Genomic DNA, 20,222 nt, shown 5'->3' on the forward strand with positions numbered 1-20,222 from the left:
ATCTGAGACTTACTCTGATCAATTCTCCGTTTGTCCCAACGGGTCCAAAGTATACCGTCTCCCCGCCTGCTTTGAGGATCTGCACTTTTGTGAGCATAGACATAATGCGCTGACTTGGATAATTTAACGTCAAGATTACAAGTCTGCCCGTCTTTGCAACTTGCTGCGGAACAATAAATGCAGTAGCAGTTGTCAGCAATGATACAAATTTAAAACTTCCTTAAGACACAAACACAAGCTCAGCCACCTGAAGACAGTGTATAATGCTGGTAGCACTTGAGCTGTCAAGACCCTTGGTTGGATTATCCAGAAAAAGGACACTGGGATTGGCAACCAGCTCTGTCGCAATAGCAAGGCGCTTCTCCTGATCGAATGTTACATCATTGGTCAACGAAAGTACAAGTGTATCTTGCAAATGTGTCAGCTCTGTCAGCTCCAGAACCTATATGAAAGCAAACATGACAATCATTTTGGAAAACAAAATTGATCAAGAGGAAACCTGTCATGTGATCATTAGCATTAAAAAAAGCTCACCACACATTATCATGCATCAAACAAAAATAGAAGTGTACTGGGTAATGACCTAATAACTACTAGTGAAGAAATTCCTAGAAACCTATGGAAGTGTAATGCATACCTACATTTTACATCAACCGTAGGTAACACAGCAAAGGGGGGAAATATGACGAGGGCTTAATGATGGGAAAAGGGCTTAACAGTGTGTAATACATGAAAGGGGCTGATAAAACTAAGCGCTTGGCAGAATGTGCTACACCATGAAGGGGGTGATACAGCACTTAACCTTAGCACAAATCAGGTCTGATTCCTTGAACAGGCTGAAAATTAGAAATTGATGGCGATAATAGAGAATAATGAATTGACTCTTTTCGAAGAGAAAAGCCACTAAAGAGGAACCAATCTGCCATAGCTTGCACCTATGCATTCTCACACAAAATTAAGACTTTCTCTCGAAACAACACAAGGGAGAGGGGTTGGGGGAAAAGTGCAATGGGGGAGGAAATTCGATGAGAAATTGTGCTCACACCTGCACATACTCATGCGCACCATATTTTCAACTCAAGCACTCTTAGATAAGCATACACTCACACAGTCTGATTTTGAAGAGCATGAATAGTAAGTCTAAGGAAACTTATGATTACCTCCTCCACGAAGTAATCCTGCTTTTGCTTCGAGGATGATTTTCCAAGGCGCAATGCTGCACTATAAGCAACAGTCTCTCGAACTGTCAAGTATGGAGTGTAGGCATCTATCTTGTCAACATACCCCAAGATATGTCGAAAATTTTTCTGGACTTTTGGAAAACTATTGACTAGTATCTGACCTCCAATTCGCTCATTTACAACTTTGCGCCCTGCAGTCATAAAGTAAGCAAGGTTTTCATTAACGAACTGACGGGACAATACTCTGACAGGAACAACAAAACCAAAAGGAGAAGAACATGCGCGTCCACGCGCGCGCGCACACACACACACAAAAGAGGTTGAAGGGGGGTAAACAAAAAATGTAGGTGCTTGACATGCTCTTATGTCACTCACAAGAAAATGTATAAAAAAAGCTGTAAGGTGAAGAGAATCCTCCCCCTTGTTAGGGTTCGGGTGGCTTGATAAGTGCAGCATTCATAATGATAATTAAGAAATGATCAATGGCACAACACACAAGATGCACCAAGCTGAAAATGAAATGGATTATTGACCATAAACTCACATTAGAAGTGTGCACAAAATAGGCTACTGAAATAGAAGCAATTAGTGTCGCACCACAGTTTGGACATAGGCTGTCAGGGATATTTTGTTAGCTGTTGCCTTTTCTTTATGGTTGTATAGCTGCTCATTCATCTTAAGACGCCTTATGAGTCTAGACTCTTCAGTCTAGCACCACACATCTGCACCATAGTTACCCGGAACGGGGAACGGGGAACGACAATAAGCATGAAATGCCATTCCCTGTTACAGATACTCGCGTCTGGAACACGGAACGGGGGTTCGGAACGGGAAGTTAAAATGGGAACGTGGAACAAAGACCTGAAAATGGCCATTCCCTGTAACTATGATCTGCACTCTCCTTGCACAATTGGAGCCTTCACACCCCCATTGTACCTATGAGCCCTTGGCTTGGAGCTGTGTGCTGCCAGCCAGAGTTTGTACTGGTTCCATCAGTTATCGAGTTCCATTGATGTTTGGAGTATACTGTTGTGTCTTTTAAGTTTGGTTTGTTCCATTGCTCTATGTTGTTTTCATTCTGCTGGAGTGAGGTTTCTTGCACATTGCAATAAGGAGCACCCATAGTAGAGAGCACGACACACTTTTCCTACTACAGGTGCTCTCATTTTTGGCACGCCCGGTGGAACCTCAACTGAAGTCTCTCTCCGTTGAGAAAAAACAACAAACTGTCTCTTTTCATAGCGGAAATTCGGCACCAAAAACTTGCACATATCACCAATCCAATTCGAGAGCACGTCGTGGCTTTGCTACCATCTCAAAGGTGCAGTGAAAAAGGGTGAATCAGGTGATGATCTCGTCTGCAACCGCAAGCAAACCTCCTCTCGGGACCGGGCAGCCAACAGATCTCGGATCTATCATGATAAATCTCCTCATGCACAAGCTCCTAGCGCAAACTGCCCACCGTATGGGCAACACAACCACTTGCAAGCACAAACACCGCATGTAGGGTGTCTACACGCAAAGGAGAGGGAGCGCTAGAGAGAGGAAGAAGAAGAAGAGAGTTTTAACATCGTAGGAAACTATTCCAAGAGACCTTTAAGATCTATCCGACAAGGAGAGTTGTAGAGAGATCGTTGGGCAAAAATGCTACATAGAGAGAGAGAGAGAGAGAGAGAGAGAGAGAGAGAGAGAGAGAGAGAGAGAGAAATGAAATGAAATGAAATGTTAGATAAACGTCTTCAAAAGGCCAAAATGACCTACGAGACCAAACTGTTACAAAATTGTGAATCTGATACCATGTCTGGGTACAAAAAGACTAGAACAAAAATACTACTACTACTACTACTACTAGAATCCATCCTCATCTGCACTCTTGATGTCGAGAGAGTATGGCTCGAATCCTCTGCTATAGTCTTCGTCGATGCTGTGTAGCCCCTCTCCTCAATCGTGGCTGTCTGGATCTCCGTAGCTCCAGTGCTCGGTCGATGAGTGCAGATAGTGGTCGAATGAGTGTGGGCCGAGCTCTGCAGTGATGGCTGCTCCTCTGGCTGTCCCATATCTAGTGAAAAGAAATCTGGAATCCGTCTCTGGGACTGTCTCTCTCTAGCTCTCCCCAGTAAAGTGTCTCTATATCTGTGTAACTCAAGTAGATATAGCCCAAGACATCTTTGATCCTCATAACTCGTGACCCTAGAGAAAGGACCAAAACCCTCTCTGAATAAGCAGTGGAAACGGCCCCGAATCTCTTTGGCTCTAGCTGGCATAAGCGGCATATCTTGTTGTTTGCTGGTATACCTCTGAATCTACCACACTCAATCTCCGGCTGATGTGAGGTACGGCACGCCACAAACCATGAGACACATGTGTATCCACGTAGCTGGGTCAAATCACAAACCCATCTCCTGTGAGGTGGAGAAGATGCTCTCTATAGAAAGCCATCTTCGTGCCCAGCTCCTATGGCGGCTCTATCCATACCGTCTTGGTATCCAACTGGATCAGGTCCTGACGGATGAGTCTACTAATCTCCACCCGTGTAAGAGACATCGAGGGTGTCTGAAGAGAGTACTGGAAAGGGGGCAGCCTGTCCATGGTGAAGCCATGCATCTAAAACCATGATGTCATCTGTGCATACCAGCATGAAGTGTCCCCTTAAAGAGCTAACTGTCTAGAAGACTCAAGGGCCAGTCTAGCATGTCTGTCTCTAGTAGTATCCCACAAGCTGTGCACAAAGGAGACTGATCTGGTAAGCGCCTCAATCTCCATAGGAGGGGCAGCTAACTCTGCTCGAATGATAGCGTGGGGTACGGAGGCCTTGGCTCTGATCAGTCGAGGGATCATAGATACCAAGGGCCTCTCCATGTGTCTCCAACCATCTTGGCCCACAGAAGGTCCCCATATCTGCACTGCATACAACATAGCTGAGAGAGAGAGAGAGAGAGAGAGAGACTGCACACACAAATACATCAGAGAGAGGAAAGCCCTAGAGTGAGAGTGTGTGCACCCAAACGCTCAAACTCTACACTCAACAACTTTCCAAAAAGTACAAAAGCGGGAAGAGAAAGGGGGGGGGGGGATATATATATAGGCAATTGCCAAAATTTCCGTACTTAGCCTGAAACCCCACGATCTTGATAAATGGCCTAAAAAAGCTAACTACATATGTAAACTTACTAAAAGTGACCTCGGACACATATTTAGTAGCAGAATTGCAAAACACTCAAGACTCTGACCTCGGGAAACCCTAGGAATGGGGGTCCCGCCTCATGCCAACCTAACAGGTGGGCAACACCGTGGAGTGCATCGCCAAGAAAAGGTACATCTTCCTCAAATACGGCCAAGCACAGCCATAAAACAACCTTCGCTCCCTAATCTGCTCCTCGGAGATACTGGAGCCACCACTGCAGAGGAATCTAAACTCTAACAACATCTCACCCCCTCTCCTACCTCACATGGTCCACTTCCAACAGGGCCAACTGAAAAGATGCCTGGAGCTGGTCTACCTCATCTCTTGCAACCTTTGCTATTGTTAAGGCCCCCTCAAAAACCAGCTTTGTTTTAAAAATACCCCATTCGGAGCTTGTAGCGAGTAGGGGCTGCTACCCATGGCCTGTGTGCTACACTGAACTGGAAGGAGATGGTCATCGACACCAGACCATGATCCACTACCACCCCGACCGGTCTGGGCCCAACTGTGAGATCCTGGATACTAGAGATGAGATTCGGCTGTGCCATGACATAGTCCACTATGCTGGCTCCATGTCTATGTGGGAAGCATGTAAAACCTCACGCAGCAGGAAATCTCTGTAGGCCATTCAAGATGGCCAATCCATGTGCGGTGCCCATGTCTATCAGGTGTCGGCCATACTCAGTATATTCCACATCGTGTGATAGTCTCGACAGGCCCGTCTCTACAACATCTAGCTCTCTTAGCATCTCCTCTGAAGTATCATAAAACACTGTCTGGTGATGGGCAGTCCTAGCATTGAAGTCCCCTAGAATGATGATGTCACCATCTCTAGAGAACTCCCATATGTCATCATCCAAAATAGAGAAAGGCGACTGTCCTTTGGGTGATGCATAAACTGATGTACTCAGGGGAAAGTAGCAAATAGCAAGGTAGAATATCTGCCTGTCTCTGCCTTCAATCTCACCCACATGTACCTAGCCTAGTCATCCCTGCGGGCTATATGTATCAATGGCTGCAGATCCTCTCTAAATAACACTGCCACTCCCCCCGAGCCCCGTCCTCTGTGCTCTGAGCGTGTCTCCTATCTGTAAGTTGTCTCCCACCTGTATCCACTGATGTGAGGCATGGATTGCCCACGGGCCCGGTGTGTCTCAGAGTAAAAGATGATGTCTCTTCCAGTAAAGCTATCCTCAAAAGCACCCACATCAAGACGCATAGATCCATTACAGTTCCAGGCAGCCACTTTGAGTGTGGTCCCATTAGTCTCGCACCGTCATGTGGAGCGTCGCTCTAGTATTACCACTCTTCCATCTCGATAAAAGGAAATCTTGCCTTTTTCCCTTGCCGCTCTAATCTCCGGCATTAGTTCCTGCATATGAGCGATCTGCGAGAGGGTGAGGTCATCCTCGAGAAAGATGCCCGTCTCTTTAAGAGTTGGTCAAGAAGGACTTCTTCGCTTCCATGGAGGGAAAACGGAGGATGAGTGCTCTTTCTTTTGAGGTTTCCCCACTGCTTACATTTTTCTTTATGTTGCCCACTCTCCATGCTCTTGTGTGCGTCGGCTCATGAACCCCCATCAAGGCCATGAGTTCTTTTACCTCTTCGTCCACATTGCCTTTGTCTTTAAGACCGTAAATTCTCACATGTAAAGAGCGCACCCGTCTTCTTTGCTCCTCCTCTAGTGTCTGATTAATGATAGTGGGTGTGGACGTGGGTGTTATCTCCTTGCCTTTTCCTTTCTTGGCCACCTTGATCCATTTCTCGGCTTCATCCGCCTTCTGTTGAGTTTTGGTAAGAACATCCACCCAAGAAGTTGTCATTTCTTTGTGTTGCTCTTCTCCCTCTTTGATGACCCGTACTTGCTCCTTGATCGTGTTGATTTCTTCGATTACTGAGGATTGCAGTTCACCCTCTTCCAGTGTGTTTCTTGATCGTGCTTCAGCGAGATCTTTCTTGAGTGACGCAATCTCTTCATCCTGAGTCGTCACTCGGTCTTCCAGCGTATTTATCTTGCTCTCTTGGATCAGCACGCGTCCTTCGAGCATGTTTATTGTGCCCAAGAGATTGCGGTTCATCTTGGTAATGGTCTCCGTCATTTCCTCTTTGCACTTTTGAATGGCATCCTCTAGGGGGTCGGCTTTATCGTTCAGCTTCCTCATGCTTGATCGCCGTCCGAAAAAGAGCCACGAAACGCACGTGTGAATCCACACTAGCAGCGGGCGTGGTAGCTGGGCGAGTGGGGGAACGCGAGGAGATATGGCAAGGGAGGGGCAGCGATAGAGTACGGACGAGAGAGAGAGAGAGAGAGAGAGAGAGAGAGAGAGAGAGAGAGAAGCAGCATGATAGAGTTAAAAAGTTAGTGAGTTAAAAAATTAAAAAATTAAAAGGTTAAAATTAGAGAGAGCGATAGAGAGAGAGAGAGAGAGAGAGAGAGAGAGAGAAGCAACGTGATAGAGAGAGGGAGCCGGGGGGGGCAACGCGCGGGGTAGTGGAGAGAGAGAGAGAGGGAGCGGAGCGCAGGGGCAGGGGGTGCGTAGGGGCAGCGGGTGCGGGCAGAAGAGGGAGAGATTCACCTGCAGGTGCGGGGCGAGTGGAAGCGGGAGCGCAGGGGCAGCAACGGGGGCGAGAGGAAGCGGGAGCATAGGGGCAGCAACAGGGGGGGGGGGGAACAGCGTGAGCACAGGGGCAACACAGAGAGAGAGAGAGAGAGAGGAGAGAGAGAGAGAGACGCTATGTAGCCAGAGCTCCAATGGTGAGCTCAGTAACCGACCACTTGGCTTTTAACCCCCACAACCTCCCACTTAAAGGTCACTGTGCCTTCAAGCAGAGCAACCATAAGAAACCTCCCATCACCTCACCGCTATGTAGAAGCCGACAAAGACTAGAAGTAGACAACTCTCTCTCTCTCTCTCTCTCTCTCTCTCTCTCTCTCTCTCTCTCTCTCTCTCTCTCTCTCTCTCTCTCTCTCTCTCTCTCTCTCTCTCTCTCTCTCTCTCTCTCTCTCTCTCTCTCTCTCTCTCTGCGCAGCTCGAGCAAAAACAAACCCAGGCATCTCTGATCCTCGTACCGCATGACTCTAGAGAATGGTCCAAAGCCCTCTCTGAACAAGCAATGGAAGCGGCCTCGTATCTCATAGTAGACGGGGCAGTGGCATGTGTAGTGCAACTCTGTCTCAGGCTCGATGTCACACAAGGGGCATGTCCTAGCCTCTGCTGGTAGTCCGCTGTATCTCCCAGTCTCGATCCGCAGCTGGTGTGAAGATGTGTGTATCTGGCCAATAGCACATCGTACCCCATGAGACAGGTGAGTGTCCATGTATCTGGGCCTCGTCACAAAACCATCCTCCGTAAGCTGGAGGAGATGCTCTCTGTAGAAAGCCATCTTCGTGCCTAGCTCCTATACTGGCTGTATCCATGTCCTCTTGGTGTCTAGCTGGGTCAAGTCCTGGCGAATGAGCCTGGTGATCTCGGACTGTGTAAGAGGCAGAGAGGGCGCATCCAGTGAGTACTGGAAAGGAGGCAATCTGTCTATGTTGAACCCATGCACCTGAAACCATGACGTCATCTCCCCATACTAGCATGTTGTATCTCCCTGCACGGCTTCTACGTAACCTCATCTCCTTTGCTCTTTTTGTTACGTAGTTAGCTTCTACGTAACCTCATCTAAGGAGTTAGAGAGAGAGCGGGCAGCCCTGCTTCACCCCAATAGTGGAGTAAACCGGTGTGGATAGACCCTTTCGGGTGCGTACATGCCCCACTACTGACCTGTATAATGCCATGACCCCCCAAATGAGCTTTGTGGGTACTCCCAACTGCTGTAATCTGCGCATCAATCTCGCTTTGGGCACTGTGTCAAATGCTTTACGGAAATCCACAAAGCTACAATAGATCCGTCTCCCACGCGATCTACTCTCCTCAATGATGGCTCTGAGTGTCAAGATATGGTCAAGATTGAAAAACCCCTCCTGAAACCTGCCTGCCCGGTTGCACGCATCCCCTTCCTCTCCGCCCATCTACTCAGCTGCTGCTCAAGAATAGATGCGTACAATCGTGCCAGTGTGTGTCCAATCATGATGGTGCAATAGTTCCCAGGCTCCATAGGGTCTCCCAACTTGAAGATAGGTACAATAGTAGATAGGCTCCAAGTATCAGGCAAGCCCTCACACATGGCACGGTTAAACATAACTGCTAGAAGCTCTGCTAGTAAATCTCTGGAATGCATGAAATGCTCAGTCACTAAGCCATCATGATCATATGCTCTCCTAGTCTTCATCCTGTCAATGGCCTTCCTCACCATCTTAGCGGTGAAAAGAACACATGTGTTCGGGCATGGATCGGGGGGTCGGGAAGGGGGGGCTGCTCAGGAACTGTGTACAAACATGATGCATACTGGCCCCAGGCCTCTGTAGAAGTGATGGCAGGGAGGGGGGGGGGGGGGGGGGGGGGGGGGAGTGTTCATGAAAGAGCCTCCACGCCTCACGTGAGTCCTAACTCAAGAATAGCTGGTATAGATCCTGCTCTAGGCGAGCTAGGAATGCCCTCTTCTTCCGCCGCACTAGGCGTCGGAAGTCAATCTGTGACTGCCTATGAGTGATGTTCCCCAAAAGCACCTCCCTCTAAAGTCTAGTTCTAGTGTCCCGCCATTCCTCATCATACCAATTGTTCTCGGGCATGCTCCCTGAACGGCGTCTCTGCTCAGGCTGGGTATGTGGGTATGCCTCTGCTGCTGCTTCATGTAGTGTCTGTGTCAGTATAGTAGTAAGCTTCTCCACAGGTCGCCTTGGTTCCTCTGTGCACAAGCGTCTGTAGATCCCATCTATGTATACAAAGTCCGTCTCCCGCGTGAAGGTGTAGCGAGTAGGGGGTGCTGCACGTAGCCTGTGTGCTACACTAAACTGAAAAGAAATGGTCAGCGATATTAGAGCACGATCCACTGCCACACCAACAGGTCTGGGTCCAACCGTGAGGTCCTGAATACTAGAGATGAGGCTTGGTTGTGCCATGACATAGTCCACTGTGCTGGCTTCATGTCTGTGTGGGAAGCATGTGAAACCTCCCGAAGCAGGAAACCTCTGTAGGCCATTCAAGATGGCCAGTCCATTTGCGGTGCCCATGTCTATCAGGTGTCGTCCATACTCGGTATATTCCGCATCGTGTGATAGTCTGGACAGGCCCGTCTCTACAACATCTAGCTCTCTCATCATCTCCTCTGAAGTATCATAAAACACTGTCTGGTGATGGGAAGTCCTAGCATTGAAGTCCCCTAGAATGATAATGTCACCATCTCTAGAGAACTCCCATATGTCATCATCCAAAATAGAAAAGGGGGACTGTCCTCTGGGTGATGCATAGCCTGACGTACTCGGGGGAAAGTAGCAAATAGCAATGTAGAGATATCTGCCTGTCTCTGCTTTCAATCTCACCCACATGTAACTAGCCTGCTCATCCCTGCGGGCTATATATATCAATGGCTGAAAATCCTCTCTAAATAACACTGCCACTCCCCCCGAGCCCCGTCCTCTGTGTTCTGAGCGCGTCTCCTGTCTGTAAGCTGTCTCCCATATGTATCCACTGATGTGAGGCATGGATTGCCCAGGGGCTTGGTGTGTCTCAGAGTAGAAGATGATGTCTCTTCCAGTAAAGCTATCCTCAAAAGCACCCACATCAAGACGCATGGATCCATTACAGTTCCAGGCAACCACTTTGAGTGTGGTCCCATAAGTCTCGCACCGTCATATGGAGCGTCGCTCCAGTATTACTCCTCTTCCGTCTCGATAAAAGGCAATCTTGCCTTTTCCCCTTGCTGCTCTGATCTCAGGCATTACTTCCTACATATGAGCGATCTGCGAGAGGGTAAGATCATCCCCGAGAAAAATGCCCGTCTCTTTAAGAGTAGACCTTTTCTCAAGAAGGACTTTTTCGCTTCCATGGAGGGAAAACGGAGGATGAGTGCTCTTTCTTTCGAGGTTTCCCCACTGCTTCCATTTTTCTTTATGTTGCCCACTCTCCAAGCTCTTGTGTGCGTCGACTCATGAACCCCCATCAAGGCCATGAGTTCTTTTACCTCTTCGTCCACATTGCCTTTGTCTTTAAGACCGCAAATTCTCACATGTAAAGCGCGCACACATCTTCTTTGCTCCTCCTCTACTGTCTGATTAATGATAGTGGGTGTGGACGTGGACGTTATCTCCTTGCCTTTTCCTTTCTTGGCCACCTCGATCCATTTCTTGGCTTCATCCGCCTTCTCTTGAGTTTTGGTAAGAACATCCACCCAAGAAGTCGTCATCTCTTTGTGTTGCTCTTCTCCCTCTTTGATGGCCCGTACTTGCTCCTTGATAGTGTTGATTTCTTCGATTACCGAGGGTCGCAATTCGCCCTCTTCCAGAGAGAGAGAGAGAGAGAGAGAGAGAGATGAAATGAAATGAAATGATATATTAACGTCTTCAAAAGGCCAAAATGACCTATGAGACCATCAAATACAAAGTTGTGAATCTAATACAATGTATGAAGTACAAGTACAAAAAGTATTGAATGTAAAAATGAAACTGAACATGAAGTGTGAAATGTGAAATGTGAAAATGTAGAATAGGCCCTCAATGACACTCTGGGTGTCGTACTGGAATGCCTCTGATCCTCTGCTAGAGTCTCCGTCAATGGAGTGTGCTCCTGTGTCTCGGTGGTGGTCGTCTCGATCTCCCGAGCTCAGTTGACCTGTCAATGAGGGTGCCTTTGGTATGAATGTGGGTACAACCCTGTGCTGGTGGTTGGTCTCCTAGCTCCCTCGATCCAAAGAAGTCTGTGATCTGTCTCTGTGACTATCGTACTCCGTGTCTCCTCAACAGACTATCTCTATGTCAGTGTAGCTCAAGTAGATGTAAGTCAAGGCATCTCTGATCCTGATACCTCACGACTCTATCTAGAGGTCCAAAACCCTCCCTGAATAAGCAATGGAAGCGCCCTCGTATCTCATAATACACAATGCAGTGGCATATGTAGTGTAGTTCTGTCTCTAGCTCTCTATTGCATAGTTGGCATATCCTAGACTCCGGTGGTATCCCTCTGAATCTAGCTGTCTCAATCTCCAGCTGGTGTGAGGATGTGCGAATCTGACCAATAGCACATCGCAGACCATGAGACAAATGAGTGTCCATGTAGCTCGGACGAATCACAAACCCATCTCCCGAAAGTTGGAGAAGATGCTCTTTGTAGAAAGCCATCTTCGTGCCCAACTCCTGCATCGGCTCTACCCATGTCCTCCTGGTGTCCAACTGTATAAGATCCTGACGAATGAGTCTAGTGATCTCCATCCGTGTGACTGGCAGGGAGGGTGCATCCACACACACACACACACACACACACACACAAAGATGAAATGAAATGAAATGTTATATTAACGTCTTCAAAAGGCCAGAGTGACCTATGAAACCAGAAAGTCACAATGTGGTGGATCTGATACAAAGTAGTAACAAGATGACAAAATGACAGAAATGACAAAATAAAATACTATGGAATCCTAAACTGCTAGGTGTGAACTAAGCAGCTAAACAGCTAGCTGGGATAGCTAGATCACAGGAGATCCAAGATCGGTCGCTAGCGGATCTCATCAGTCTCCTCCATGGTAAGTAGTCTGACCGGGCGTCGTACATGTCGAGCCAAAGTGATCCGAATTCTCCGATGCAGCCTCCGTCGATGTTGTGTAGTCCTCCGCAGTCGTGGGCGTCTGGATCTCCCCAACTCAGTTGATCAGTGTGCCTCTGGTGTGAGGCAACGAGCTCTGCTGTGGTAGGAACTCTCAGAGAGAGAGAGAGAGAGAGAGATGAAATGATATATTAACGTCTACAAAAGGCCAAAATGACCTATGAGACCAAACTGATTACAATGGTGAGTATAGTACCAAGTCTGGGTACAAACAAAGAAAACTAGAACTGATGATAGAGAGAGAGGGGGGGGGGGGGGGGGGGGGGGGGGGGGGGGGGGGGGGGTGGGGGGGGGGGGGGGGGGGAGGATCATCATGATCCTATGATCCATATCCCGGCATGAAAAGACTAAACAAATTACCAACACAACCTACAAAACCGTCATGAAAAAGACTAAACAAAATACCAAACAACCTACACAACAATGACAATTGGCAGCTTGTCATGTGACTTCCATGTGAAGGGTATGAGGTGCACTAGCATCCAAATGAGTTGTAATGAGTCCAAACCATCTCCCTAGCCTCATGGATTGTTTTCACTTTTGTAAGGTCAATTTGGGGGTGATTTGGGGTGCCTCTTAGGGCCTAGATTCATTGGTCCTACTACATTGTACTACACCATCTACTTCTACTTTAGTAGCCCATCTTGTACAGACTTCTAATGTGAGCTTATGGTCAATAAACTATTTCATTTTCAGCTTGCTACATCTTTGCATTGTGCCCTTGATCATTGCTTAATCATGAATGTTACACTTATCAAGCCACCCCAACCCTAACAACTAGTATCAAAGCCATGAGAAGTAATTGAACTTCTTATTGTAGCATTCTAATTAGTAGCTATTTTCACTAACCAAGCACTTGATTAATCATGAGTAGGCATGCTCTTGAAAGACCCAAGTGAGCCAATACCCCTCGTGGCTAATTAGTGTTTGATTAGGGAGAACCTATGCACATAATCTAGCATGTCTTGCATGTTTTCATTTGCCAATAACCCCATAATTTACTTCATCAATTAGCCCTCAATTGATTCCAATTACTTATCTTGGATTCGTCTAGGTATATACTTCACTTTGGAATGACCAATGGATGGTTTAATTGATTGACTTCACCTTTGGATCATTAGAGCGCTTCACTTAAGCATACTTAGCCCCATTTCCATCAATTTGCATTCTCAATTAGTTTTTTCGGCTTCATCTTTCACTAGTATTGCTGATTGCTCACCCCACTCCAAAGTACTCCTCAAGAGCTTTCAATAGAGCCCTCATGCTTTGTACTCGGACTCCATTAGCCCAGTTAATTAGCTTCTAATCCAACTACTAAATTTAGGGGGGTGTGACCACGGGGAAGTCAAGCTCAAATTTTTTTTATTTCACTACTCTATAGAAGCAGGCCATGAAGGGCCACTCAGTAGCCTAAGTTTTATAAGGCATTGCATAAGCGGATCGTGGGTTCAACCCAACCCAATTTTAGGGTCGGGCATGTGGACGGATGTCACTTGAGCGTTAGGCTGTAGTCAAAAGGGGTTTTCGGGTCTGTTGTGTCGACTTCACGTGCCAAAGCCTTTTTGTGCCGCTGGCGGACACCACCAAGCTGCAATACTTCTTATTGCACTTCCACGTCCGTAAGCTGTAAGATTCATAAGACGTCTAAGATGCATACGACGACTAAAACCATTCTTTATACTTTGAGAGGGTAAATTTACAAAGTAGAGTCCTGGGAATCCTTTGTCTAAATCCAACTAGATACCACTTGATTTGGCCAAATTTCGGCAGCATAACAACCCCAAAACTTGCGCGAAACCAATTCCCCTGTTGGAACTCACTTCCACCGGCATAAACCCTCTGATTCCTGCCGAAAAACAGTAAATTCAGCACGCTGTATTTACTGGTTTTTGCCCTGTTTTCAGCCCCAAACAGTCCCCTAACTGTCCTTTGCCAGTGGGACACTATTCCCAATGGTTCTGGCGTCCGTATGGCTGAAAAACAATCAATTTACAGCGCATACACAGCGTGCAGTGTGTAGTGTGCAGGTCATCACTCCTAGCACCACACTGTACATAGAGAGGAAAGCAAGCACTCCATAGCTCTTAACCTGACAGGTTCTCAATGAAGCATCCCCCCAGCATAAATCGAGCGCCCCCTTTGTTGCCCTTGACCTGTAATGCATCTGTGAACAAATAGATGCAAAAGGGGAAGATTTCCATGGCTACCAGAACCTGGGTATCGCTGAAAAGGCAGCGAAACAGCCTTGTAAACACGTATCTGATGCCTTCCAATGCTGAAAATGAGCTCCTTGGTCCTAGGTAAAGTCATGGGAAGCTCAAAAATGGAGAGAAATGGCTGAAAATCAGAGTTAACAACCTCCAAAACTGCTCCAAAAAGTCAGTTACGAGTTCTATTCTCCCAAACTTGGTAAATTGGCCAAAAAGTGACACTTGGCACTTATGCATGCAATTTTCCCCGCATTGGGCTTTCTGCTTAAAAATCTCTCAACTGGTGCATCAGTTGACTTTGCAGCAGAGTAATAAAATGTTCCCCTTGTCATACCAAAGGTAATGACGCGAACACATTTCACGGCCCAAAATAGCAGTTCCCTAATTTTTAGGAGATGTCTCCGTTGGGCTCCCATTGGTCATCTGACCATCTATCCTCATTGGGACCGCATCCAAAAGTGCAATGTGGCCCAACTATCGATACTTTTTGTTGGTGATCCCACCTTGACTTTATGCCTTTATTGAGTTCACTTCCTAGTATCCACCAACTTGTTAAGTGCGACGGGGGACCTACATGACCTTGAACTGAGCCTAGATATCCTTTTACTTTACGAATTCTAGTGCCAACCAACTTCCCGTTTGCGGATGAAACTACCGTTCACATTGGCCATACAATGTCCGACCATTTGCAACTTCAAAAAGAGAGTCTCAAAAATTAATCAAAAATCATTGGAAAGAAACCAGCAACTAAGATTAGCAGTTGCCACGTCCTCGTGACATACCCCCTCTTGAAATCGTAAACGTCCTCGATTGCATACCATAAATACATGCCATAGATGATCTTGTGTGGTAAGCACCCTTTTATCATCGCATGTATCTGCAAGAAAGACTGTCAAAACATATGTACAAATGACTTAATGAGACCTTCATACTTTTGTCAAACTGTACACTGTTGTTGCACTGAATCCATGAGTACATTTGATGTGCTAGCTCTATCACTACCCCTCCTTTGCAGACATTGGGTTGAGGCATACGTAGGCGGTAACCCAAAGGCCTCAAGGTAAAGATGCAATACATTTGGTGACTCTGACAATTCATACTCTTCCATCCACTTTGCATCTATAGGTGGATAGTTCTTGAACTTCACCACATAGCATTTTGCAACCTGTCCCTTAACTTTTTACCTGTGCAAGAGGCTCTTGCCTCTACAAACGAAAATAATTCCACAACTTGTGACGTACCACCCACGACCAGGTAAGCTCAAATTTCAAGATGATTTACCGATGCATCAAAGAATCCAAGCAATCGCCTCAGAGAATCGGCAAGCAGCATGTCACCTGGCAGACCCACATCACTCCCGCAGGAGATCTAGTGGCCAATCTACCACCGTCAGACCTCTCCCTATCTCATCTTGGTTCATACTTGCAAACCCTAAAACGTGGCAGAAAATCAGCCCTAATTTGACCACTTTTTGGTAGGGCGAACATGCAAAATTTCCTGTCTGTCCTGTGAAGAGGAACCCTCTTCCATAATGCCCTTTCCTTTGTCGGCCATAGTGTAATCCCGCGTTCTTGCACTCTGCGTCTTTACCCAAAACAACCAAGGCTCACTCTTTGAGAAAAAAATGATTGATATCCCGCCAATGGAACCATGAAACCGGCCCGTGGGACAGTAGCCGTTGGCTTTCACCCGAAATTCTTTACTTTAGACACACACACAGAGCACTTCGCAAAGGAAACCTACGACGGTAATTAACACTTGAATACACACACGGCTCGGAAGCTAGAATGCCCCGAGCAGATGCCGACAACCTATAGGCCCCAAAATTGGCGCCCCTTTCGGTATTTCTTTATACTTTGAGAGGGTAAATTTACAAAGTAGAGTCCTCGGAATCCTTTGTCTATATCCAACTAGATACCACTTGATTTGGCCAAATTTCGGCAACATAACAACCCCAAAACTTAAGCGAAACCAATTCCCCTGCTGGAACTCACTTCCATTGGCATAAACCCTCTGATTCTTGCCCAAAAACAGTAAATTCAGCACGCTGTATTTACTGGTTTTTGCCCTGTTTTCAGCCGGAAACAGTCCCCTAACTGTCCTCTGCCAGTGGGGCACTATTCCCAATGGTTCTGGCGTCCGTATGGCTGAAAAACAGTTAATTTACAACGCATACACAGCGCTGAAAACGCACCTGTATTGCGAGGTTATGACCCTCACCGGTGCCTGCTTTGGAGTAGCAGTTAGCTGCCCCTGTTCCTGCTCAAGGAGGCTCTTGCCTCAGCACAAAAGCATGAAACCACACAGCTGTACATCAGTCAAATGAAGAGCCCTCTTGTAGGGCATCACATAACTGCACGTAAGGGAGAGAGAGAGCAGTGTGTAGTGTGCAGGTCATCACTCCTAGCACCACACTGTACATAGAGAGGAAAGCAAGCACTCCATAGCTCTAAACCTGTGACAGGTTCTCAATGAAGCATCCCTCCAGCATCAATCAAGCACCCCCTCTGTTGCCCTTGACCTGTAATGCATCTATGAACAAATAGATGCAAAAAGGGGAAGATTTCCATGGCTGCCAAAACCTGCGTATCGCTGAAAACGCAGCAGAACAGCCCTGTAGACACGCATCTGATGTCTTCCAATGCTGAAAATGAGCTCTTTGGTCCCAGGTAAAGTCATGGGAAGCTCAAACATGGAGAGAAATGGCTGAAAATCAGAGTTAACAGCCTCCAAAATTGCTCCAAAAAGTCAGTTACGAGTTCTGTTCTCCCAAACTTGGTAAATTGGCCAAAAGTGCCACTTGGTACTCATGCATGCAATTTTCCCCGCATTGGGCTTCCTGATTAAAAATCTCTCAACTGGTGCATCAGTTGACTTTGCAGCAGAGTAATAAAATGTTCCCCTGTCATACCAGAGATAATGACGCGAACACATTTCACGGTCCAAAATAGCAGTTCCCTAATTTTTAGGAGATGTTTCCGTTGGGCTCCCACTGGTCATCTGATCATCTATCCTCATTGGGACCGCATCCAAAAGTGCAATGTGACCCAACTGTCGGATACTTTCTGTTGGTGATCCCACCTTGACTTTATGCCTTTATTGAGTTCACTTCCTAGTATCCACCAACTTGCTAAGTGCGACGGAGGACCTACATGACCTTGAACTGAGCCTAGATATCCTTTTACTTTACGAATTCTAGTGCCGACCAACTTCTCGTCTGCGGGTGAAACTACCGTTCACATTGGCCATACAATGTCCGACCATTTGCAACTTCAAAAAGAGGGTCTCAAAAATTAATCAAAAATCATTGGAAAGAAACCAACAACTAAGATTAGCAGTTGCCACGTCCTCGTGACACTACGTCTATCTTTGAACTATGGTGGGAGTGAATTGGCCACAATGTCAACTAGACCACCACTCCGTGTGCCACATGTCACGGCGCAAACGTGTCCACCCAGTGTGAACCTCGGACCAAGTGTAACTTCCTTTGCAATGCAAGGGACACTATAGCCCTCCTATAGGTTTCCCGCCACAAGACCACTCACAGTCCCGAGAGTGGTGGTAAACCATGTATTGACTCTGCAAGAACAATGGGGAACATGGAGAAACCTCTCGTCTCTATGATCTCGCGGCTCATTAGAGCCAAGGCATCAGTACCACGGACCATTATCCGAGCAGAGCTAGTGGCCCCCCCACTAGTGGTGGAGGCGCTCACCAGATCAGCCTCCTCCATAAACCGCACATGGGAACTTCCTAGAGACAGATATGCTCGCATTGCACTTGAGTCCTCTTGACAGTTAGCCATGCAAGGAGATACAACATGCTGGTATGGGGAGATGGCATCATGGTTTCAGGCGCATGGGTTCAGCATAGACAGGCTGCCACCATTCCAGTACTCATTGGATGCACCATCTCTCACTCTTACACAGTCAGAGATCACCAAGCTCATCCGCCAAGACCTGACCCAGCTAGACACCAGGAGGACATGGATACAACCAGCACAGGAATTGGGCACGAAGATGGCTTTCTACAGAGACCACCTTCTCCAGCTTACGGAGGATTGTTTTGTGACGAGACCCAGATACATGGACACCCACTTGTCTCATGGGATACGATGTGCTATTGGCCAATTACGCACATCTTCTCACCAGCTGCGGATTGAGATTGGGAGATACAACGGAGTACCAGCAGAGGCCAGGACATGCCCCTTGTGTGACATGGAGCCTGAGACAGAGTTGCATTATACATGCCGCTGCCCCGTCTACTACGAGATACGAGGCCGCTTCCATTGCTTGTTCAGAGAGGGTTTTGGACCACTCTCAAGAGTCATGGGATACGAGGATCAGGGATACCTGGGTTTGTTCTTGCTCGAGCTGCGCAGACACAGAGATAGCCTGATGAGTGGCGAGGCTAGCCAGTCTCAAAGACGGATCACAAACTTCTTCAGAGCAAACACGGGACAGCCGCGAGAGCCACTCTCACAGCATAGCTCCCCCTCGTCTCACACCAAAGGCACACTGATCGACCGAGCGACTGAACTGGGGAAATCCAAGCGCTCACGACTGCAGAGGACTACACAACACCGACGGAGGCTACGTCAGAAGATTCGGAGCACTCTGGCCATGCATGCACGACGCCCGGTCAGACTACTAACCATGGAGGAGATTGATGAGATCCACCAACGACCGATGCTAGATCTCCTGTGATTCAGCTATCCCAGCAAGCCGCCCATTTTTGCTTAGTTCACATCGACCAGTCTAGGATCCCAGAGTATATATCTTTGTTTTGTACTATTGTTATTTTGTTACTTTGACTTTGTATCAGATCCACCACCTTGTAACTTTCTGGTCTCATAGGTCACTATGGCCTTTTGAAGACGTTAATATAACATTTCATTTCATTTCATCTCTCTCTCTCCCTCCCTCTCCCTCCTCCCTCTCTCTCCCCCCCCCCCCCCCCCCTCTCTCTCTCTCTCTCTCTCTCAGGATGCTCAAGGTCGCAGGCGCTCACAGTGCGCAGTAAAAGTTCTCGCACGCAGTGTCACGTGGCACATCCCAACCCTATGTGTCCGTGGACAAGCTACACCACAGCAGGGTTCAGTCAAGTCTAGATTAGCAGTGATCTGGCACTTTTGTGAGTCTATTCGTAGACCGTGCATGCCCAATCACTTAGCATAGATGCATATCCTCCGGTTGCACACAGCATGATCATTGGAATTCCCATCAGAATCCATTAGCATCAGTTAGGGGAATTTTCCAATGCATTTAGCCTATTTTCCTATTTATTGGTTATTTTCACTTATTATTTTTAAGTGACTTTCCAACAAAAGTAGGTAGGGCAATTTTGCTAAGTTAATATATAAGCAAACCCAAGTTAGCACTTTCTGGCAGAAGAGGTAGCAGGAGCACCTTGCTCAACAGGCAACTTCTCAGCAAGACCAACCCCCGCGACTACTCCGGCGTTTTCTCCACAGAAGACCTAGCGTTTTTGCATCAGATCAGCCTTGGCGATTTGTTCACAGCAGATCAGCCCCAGCGTCATCACGACACAGCAGATCAGCCTAGCGTTTTTGCATTTGCAGAACCCCGGCGATAGAAGGACCAATTTCAGCCCCTGGCGTTTTTGGATTTCAACAGCAAATTAAGACCAGCATTATTCACCTAAAGTGTAGCAGATTCAGCCCGTAAAGACCATCAGTTTTCAGCCCTAAGAAACCTCATTTTTCAGCCAAGAAAACGCAGCCAAAACAGTCATTTTCAGCCACCGAAACAGTCCCGAAATTCAACGATTAGAAGATCTCAGATTTCAGCCGTCGTCGTCGTCGTCGTCGTCATCGGCATAGACCAAGTTGCATAGTCCATTGCATACGCATTGTACACCTTTGTGCAATCAAAGAATAGACCACTCTCGCCGACGAGAGTGGGGCCTTCGGAGGAGGGTTTTACAA

The 20,222-nt window shown here is 47.2% G+C and overlaps 1 protein-coding gene across 1 annotated transcript in view; it reads right to left on the reverse strand.

The window, feature by feature from the left end:
• LOC147427714 (ABC transporter G family member 31-like) overlaps positions 1-20,222 on the reverse strand; it is a 51,764-nt gene that overhangs the window by 2,084 nt on the left and 29,458 nt on the right. Inside the window, exons 12-14 of the mRNA XM_086497427.1 lie at positions 1,161-1,372; positions 248-442; positions 14-163 (exon numbers count right to left, since the gene is read on the reverse strand). Of these exons, the coding sequence (XP_086353553.1) occupies positions 14-163; positions 248-442; positions 1,161-1,372 (557 nt within the window). The remainder of the gene's footprint in view (positions 1-13; positions 164-247; positions 443-1,160; positions 1,373-20,222) is intronic.

This window comes from Adiantum capillus-veneris, chromosome 23 (assembly GCF_014529385.1).
Source record: "Adiantum capillus-veneris isolate H3 chromosome 23, ASM1452938v2, whole genome shotgun sequence".
Classification (NCBI taxonomy): Eukaryota; Viridiplantae; Streptophyta; class Polypodiopsida; order Polypodiales; family Pteridaceae; genus Adiantum; species Adiantum capillus-veneris.